General features: G+C 40.7%; 1 protein-coding gene across 20 annotated transcripts; it reads right to left on the bottom strand.

Annotated features, from left to right (window-relative positions):
- Positions 1-2,465: 2,465 nt before the first annotated feature.
- LOC120673127 lies at positions 2,466-6,903 on the bottom strand. Of its 20 annotated transcripts, none has more exons than XM_039953914.1 (10): positions 6,456-6,903; positions 6,021-6,179; positions 5,842-5,943; positions 5,353-5,583; positions 5,052-5,200; positions 4,777-4,965; positions 3,310-4,704; positions 3,128-3,236; positions 2,835-2,896; positions 2,466-2,747 (listed from the first exon to the last, which is right to left on the bottom strand). In XM_039953914.1, exons 1-7 carry the CDS (start codon positions 6,478-6,480, stop codon positions 4,624-4,626), a joined length of 936 nt encoding a protein of 311 aa, XP_039809848.1. In that variant the 5' UTR covers positions 6,481-6,903; the 3' UTR covers positions 2,466-2,747; positions 2,835-2,896; positions 3,128-3,236; positions 3,310-4,623. The 20 variants fall into 20 exon arrangements, with proteins under 20 accessions (XP_039809848.1, XP_039809857.1, XP_039809893.1 ...); XM_039953923.1 differs by having other exon boundaries at positions 2,835-2,870; XM_039953959.1 differs by having other exon boundaries at positions 2,835-2,870; positions 3,782-4,704.

The following is a 6,903-nucleotide window of genomic DNA, read 5'->3' as shown; positions in this document are numbered from 1 at the left end:
ATAAGCCGAGGAAGGGGAGGATAGGTACTGGAAAGGGCGCAGGGGATTGAGCTCACCGAAGGGCAAATCTGGCGGCGAGGGCGGGTTCTCCTGGGGCGGGCCGGCGGCGAGGCTTGAAGCAGGGAGCTCGGGGTGGCGTGGCGCACGTGCAAGGACCGGCGAAGTCGATTCGAATGGCGGCGGGGAGGAATGCTTGACGCGTGGAGGCGGTGCTCCAAGGTGGCGCAGTCGGCCTGGGGTGAGAATGGCGGCGGTAGCCCAAAACAACGGCGACCTGGTGGCGCCCCTGTTTTTATCCGAGGAAGAAGAAGCTGTGGGTGGTTTTGAAATTTTCTAGAAATGCAAGGGTCTAACTGTAAAACAAAATTTCCCATTGATCTAGGGCTCAAATGAAAAAGTGTACAACATGAAAGTTGTGTAACTTTTCAAGATCTACAACTTTCCTGTTGGGCAAATTTTCACTAGATCAAAGGATTTTGGAATATTTTAAAATCTGTCAAAACTTTCATTTGCAAATAAACATAACTTTATTTTTAAAATTGCAAGGGTAGCCCTAAGTATAAATACATCTTTTTATGACGGTAAAAGTGAAAAACAAAATATGCATTTTAATCCCTCATAAATTTTGAAATTTTTCCTTTTGCAAAACTATTTTGTAAAAAGGATTTTGCATTTTTCTAAAATAACAAAAATACCATTGCTCTGGAAATCATGGTTTAAATTTTTAAAACAACACAAAAAATTTTATTTTTAACCCCTAAAACCTGGATTGTCACAAATATCAGACCCATGACGACGACAACGCTTCTGGCAGAAACAGCGACATATTGTTTTGATGATTCGAAGGTCTTGCCAATGTGATATTGAAGTGTGACCAGATCTATTTGAAAGATTTTCAAACAAGCTTTCTTTCAAGTCCTTATCGACCTCAATCACATTCTGGATGGATGAGTTATGGCCTTCCCAATGAAGCATTGTTGGGCTGCCGACGAAACGAATATTGGACTTTGATGAGCTTGCACTTTGGAACACAATTGGACTTTCAATCAAATAAAGACATGTACATGTGGAACCAAGTGAGTTGTACCAAAAGTTACTATGCAAATTTCGAAACGAGCTCACCATATAATCAATGGTCGTATCCGAAGGTGTCATGTCATCATCAACCCCGCTATCCATAGTGAAGTTATCCTTCAAAGCTTCTCATATCATCTTCGATTTTCGTTCTGCTATCTTTACCCCCGCTATCATGGAGCAACCTTCTATTCAAGACCTTTCTGCTCCTTCGGCGAGTTCCTCGAGCCACCACCATCTGAGCATCCAATTCTTTCATCAGGCTATGAACTCCGTCCCGATCTTATTTGCTATGTTTCGGGAGTTTTCCTTCTCTGGGTTAGATGGCGAGAATCCACACAATCATCTACGAGAGTTTGAGTAGATGTGTTCATGCTACGCCTTCGCGGGCATGACACATGATACCTTTTGGTGGAAGTTGTTCCCCTTTTCTCTCATAAAGGAGGCTAGACAATGGTACACAAAAGACGTAGAGACTGTGAATGGAAGCTGGAGTAAACTCAGAGACAAGTTCTATCTTAGATTTTTTCCTGAGTCCCGTATCGTCGCTCTATGAAAGGATATCCTCTGCATTCAGCAGAATGAGGAGGAAACCATAGGTGCGGCTTGGGCTAGATTTTCACTCTTAGTAAAATCCGGCCCTGTCCTGTCGATACCCAATCATGTGTTGCTTCAACACTTTTTCTCGGGACTCGATACGGAATCTGCCCATCATCTTGATGCAAGCACTGGAGGGTCTTTTTCCCATAAGACTCCGATCGAAGGCATGAAAATCCTAGATCATATCACCGAAAATAATTCCTTCGTATCGAAGTCTAGACCCTCCCGAGAAGAGGATACATCAAGCCATAAGGATATTCTAGTAGCCGAATCCGATCTTCCACTTCCCACAACCTCATATTCATCTCTAGAATCCTTTCCCGAATCAGGAGTTTCGGAGAATGAAGAAATTCAACCTCTGAAACCCCCTTTCAAATTCGAGGATGATCTTTTTGAAGACTTTGGAAACACCTCGAATTATTTCTGCAAGAGGAAACCACTAGTTCCCGTTGCTTCCACAGATCCTATGGAAGCCGCCCTCTATAGAGAAAATGTTAAGAAGCTGATGAGCAGTGAGTAGTCAAGAGAGCTTGAGGTATCCCCAGAAATTCTTCGGATCATCTCTCCTCCAACTATTCCTTGCACCATAAGAGGAACCCCTGTAAACACCCTCTATAGTCCCACTATCGGAGCCAACATCATCTCTAGGGAATGTGCATTCTACCTTTTAGGAGGCTAGTAAAATGCCCGTGCTAACGCCACAGTAAAAAAATCTAAACCACAACATTTTTATTAATCGTATAGTGGATGATCAAATAGATAGATCACATAGATTAAGATCACACCAAAAGGGACCGATCACAAGTCATCACACCAAAAGGGACCGATCATAAGTCACACCAAAAGGGACCGATCACAAGTCACACCAAAAGGGACCGATCACAAGTTATGTGTAGTTGAATACATAGCAAATATGCACCATATGCTAAAAGAGCAACATATAGCTAATAGATCACATATATTGCCTAAATTCTGAGATGCTTAAGGATTTCTCGTATTTCTCCAGGAATGTTGTCTTTAGCTTCATTTTCCTCGCACTCCACCAAGAATTTGGTCCTCAATACATTTCTTGCCTGCACATGCAGTATTACTCATCATTGAACATATTAACTACTAATTATAGTATGTTATTGACCAAGTATAACAAAAAGGGCACTCACGGTGCTAATCAATGGTAATCTTATACCATCCCATGACTGCATAAAGTTAATAACAAGAAAGCCTGTTAGGTTCCTACAAAAGAACATGTTACATATATGTGGACAATAATTAATTAGTTGTGCGCAAGTTACAAGCTATTGCCAGTCCAATGTTTTTGGCACCCATGGTGCTAATACACGATTCCATACATAAATATGGTCATTCCATGCAGGATAAGCTAATTCCATGACAAGTTTCATATTATTGGCAATATTATGGAGTTTGTGAACATAATGAATGCTAGGATGATGACCTTTAAACCATGCTGGTAAAGGCATTGGGTGCATTATACAGACACTTCTAGCACCCATGTTAAGTATGAATAATGTGAAATGACCCAAGAAATTGTAGGGCGATAAAATCTGCAAACAAAAACAGTTTTCATGTGACTGTAAGAAAACACAAGATTATAAAGGACAAAGGAACATAGCTTACATTGCTGCAGTGTGAAATTTTATACTCCATGTTAGGCCAACATTCAAATAATTTTGCCAACCGGTTGATATCGAGCTTTGCATGATGGCGCGGGTCTCAAGCAAAATCAGATATGGACTGTTTTTTACTAATAAAAAGTGTTATCATAACAATATTACATGGCTATCTATAATAATTACATGAACTTACACAGAATTGTAAGTCCATGTAGTGGTATTTCTCTTCTGACCACAATAAGGTCACGTTGCATGCGAGCATCCGAACAGCCATGTTGAAGCAATCAGGATCCATTGGCTTATTTACGTGTAATATGTCTTTTAGTTTTTGCAAAGTTAAAGAAATTGGATAAGGCTTGGTGCTCCTAATCCACTCTTTTTTATTAATAAATGATTAATATTCCATTTTAAAGCAAATAGATAGGCTGCCAATATTTACTATGCATATAGAATATAATAAGTGGAAAATGACTTACTGCAAATATTCAGCATTACTGTCCACCGACATGATATAGTTGCTTAACACATACAATAGTTCTTGTGTGTTTGTCCATCTTACTCTACTGGAAAGAACATTTGGAAATGCATCTGATTCCATTAGATGTGATGGATTTGGCAGTTTAGATAACGCATTCGGAGCATCGATAATTTCAACATCACTTGGACTCTCTAAGACTTCATATGTTTGTTCAGGTTGTTGATATCCTCTTCTCGTGTTTAATGTTGAGTCCCACAAGATTGCAGCTAGCTTAAACCTGAAATTTGTGATATCATCCTGCAAAGTAGTGTAAGTTTATATAATTGTTTAACTGCTACCTTGCACTTGTCAATGCAAAATCATCTATGAATTACCTGAGTTACATTATCAGACAGAGACGATCCAGTCCAATATTCCATATAGGTTATCATCCATAGACAATAGGATACCCAAAACATTAATTTAGAAAAATAAAGTGAGTTTCTAAGTTTGTTCAGACAAACACAATCAAATTCTAACTATTGTTTAGCCACAAGAAGTGTACCCATCAGTTTGCATTTGCTCTGTGATCTTCTCTATAACTTGGCCATGGCCTTGATGCAACATCCAGGTGCTGCCACTTGTCTCTGTTAAGCTCTTTATTATGTTCTAGTACATATTTAAAATGTCTTTCTAGTCTTTTTAACTGTTGTGATAAATATGCAGCATAAGGATTACTATTAATTATTATTAATAATAATGTGATAATAAACAACCAAACAAAAGGAATAATTACTCACTGTAGTATTGAGATCTTAGCAATCCTTGATTTGTAGTCCCATAGAATCAAGTACATGTATCTCACATTTTTTTTGCATTGACAACTGCCAGATACCAGTAAAACTTTGCCATGTTGATTGGAATGAAAACCTGCATCGTACACTAAATATTTTTATAGTTAATCTCCTCCAATATGGTCTACATTATCATACATGAACAGAGATTTAAGTTTACCATGTCAGCTTGTAAATAGCTCTCCATTCTTTTATCAATAGTGTCTTCCTTATAATTTAAGACCACATCACGATCACCATCACGCTTAAGTAGGCTTGAAATGAACATATTCTCCAAGAAGACCATTCCACCCTCTCTACAAAGTAGATGCTTTTCACCCCTGATACAATGAATATATGCACTTAGGGCCTGTGCAGAAAAGAATGCAATTAGTATATTATATCATATAGTACAGGTTAAAATTTGTATACTTTAGTCTATACAGATGTACTTACTTTGCCATCCAATTGCATATTACCATTGAAAAGACATTCCATATCATTTCTATTTAACCATGCGCTGTCAATGTTCACCAAAACTGTTTTCGCCGGTAATGATTTAATGTATTCAATAATCTCAAGATCTTCTTTGGTGCGCATATAATCTACAGTGAATGATCATTTATTTCATAAATGAATCAGATATGAGAAAAACAAAAGGAGGCAATGCATTAAGAAATGGAACTACATTGGTGCACAACTTGAGCTATGTTCGACTTCTTTGGTTTGTTATATGTTGTGGTATCCTAATAATTACCTTGGGGCAGAACTTGAGCTATGTTCGACTTATTTGGTTTGTTATGTTGTGATATCTTAATCATTGTCTGCAGCTCATTTTCTTGGTTAGAGCTTGATGACTTGCTGATCTGCTCTAGCATCTGTTCATCATGGTCAGGGCATTTGACAGCATCTTCCAAAGGGTCTTGAACATGGCCACGATGGCAATGTCCTTCCTCTATTTGATTGTCCATATTGAGATGGTCAGCACCTTGACATCATCAAGCAAGGTCTCTCCAATGCTGATCTGCTCTAACATCTGTTCATCATGTTCAGGACATTTGACAGCATCTTCCAAAGGGTCATGAACATGGCCATGATGGCAATGTCCTTCCTCTATTTGATTGTCCATATTGAGATGGTCAGCACCTGTGACATCATCAAGCAAGGTCTCTCCAATATGAGCCTCTATTAATAAGCAGAAGAAGTACTTTTTTTTAATTCAAATGGGAGAAGTTAGAGTGCTTACGTGCATGTTGCCCGTCCTCAGTTGCAAGCAACATTTGAACTGATTTTAAATTGTGGTCCACCTCTGTGACAGCGACACCATTGTTATTTCCTTCATCTCCCTCTGTGACAAAAGGATTTTTTTAGTTTATTGAGATTAAAAGCTGTAATGAAAACAATATTTAGAATAAGGAAATGTACCTGCTTCTTGTTGCACATCAATTTCTGTTGAGACTTGAACCAAATTATGTGGTTCTTGCCTGGTTGCACCCAACATATCAATAGGTTTGAAATATTGGTCAGCAGCTGTAGCAACATCGAGAAAGGTGTCCCCAACATTGGACATTCCTAGTTTCCCCTCTATTAAAGAAAAGAATGTGAGTAAAATGATTCTTTTGTGAGAAAGTGCAGTAAATCAATAATAGTTTCCCATACTAATTGTCTAGCAGAAAACCCTAATGCCAAAACAAATACCAAAATCAACATAATGACTATTACTAATCAGCATCCCATTCGTGGTTGTACATGCTTTGTCAAATGAAAAGCATTTGCTAGGACCGATTGCTAAAAATCTCAGGAAACAATGTAGATGCAATTCTCTATTATCATAATGTTATATATGCTAGTGTTTCTCACGGTTGGGGCCGCCGGTGTCCTCCATGGATTTGGTCGCCGATCCCAGCCCGCCATCTCCGCCGGGGATGTTCGCGGCGATGTGGGACAGTGAGAGGCGGTTTCAATCGCTTCGCTGCGCGTGGAGGCGGGTCCTGGCGTCGTCTCTTCACAGGGTCACAACGCGGGGCACGGCGGCGGCCGGAGCCCGCAGCCGGCGCGCGTCCTGGCGGCGGCGCCCGAGCCCGCAGCCCCCTGGCGCGCGTGACGGCAGCGGAGGCCAAGCCCGCGCGCATCCCGGCGGCGGTGGCCGGAGCCCGCAGCCCCCTGCGCGCGTGGTTGGGACCCGTTATGCAAGGGGAGGAGGAGGGTGTCGTGCTGGCGGAGTGAGGAGGAGAGGAAGCGGCCGGAGTCGCAGGGCGGGTTTGGCGGGAGGCGCGCGAGAGGAAGAAGTCGTGCCTGATTTTTAGAC

Source organism: Panicum virgatum, chromosome 2K (genome assembly GCF_016808335.1).
Source record: "Panicum virgatum strain AP13 chromosome 2K, P.virgatum_v5, whole genome shotgun sequence".
NCBI classification, from domain to species: Eukaryota; Viridiplantae; Streptophyta; class Magnoliopsida; order Poales; family Poaceae; genus Panicum; species Panicum virgatum.
Note: the sequence above shows the minus strand (reverse complement) of the source record. Positions and strands in the feature narration are given on the sequence as shown.

Bases quoted from the DNA above. Each gene is read 5' to 3' on its own strand.
- LOC120673127 (XM_039953826.1), bottom strand. From the start codon at position 6,480: ATGGAGGACACCGGCGGCCCCAACC. The intron at 6,180-6,455 runs GTGAGAAACACT...TTTCTTTAATAG, and splicing joins GGACACCGGCGGCCCCAACC to AGGGGAAACTAGGAATGTCC. The intron at 5,584-5,841 runs GTAAGCACTCTA...GATGATGTCAAG, and splicing joins TGAGGACGGGCAACATGCAC to GTGCTGACCATCTCAATATG.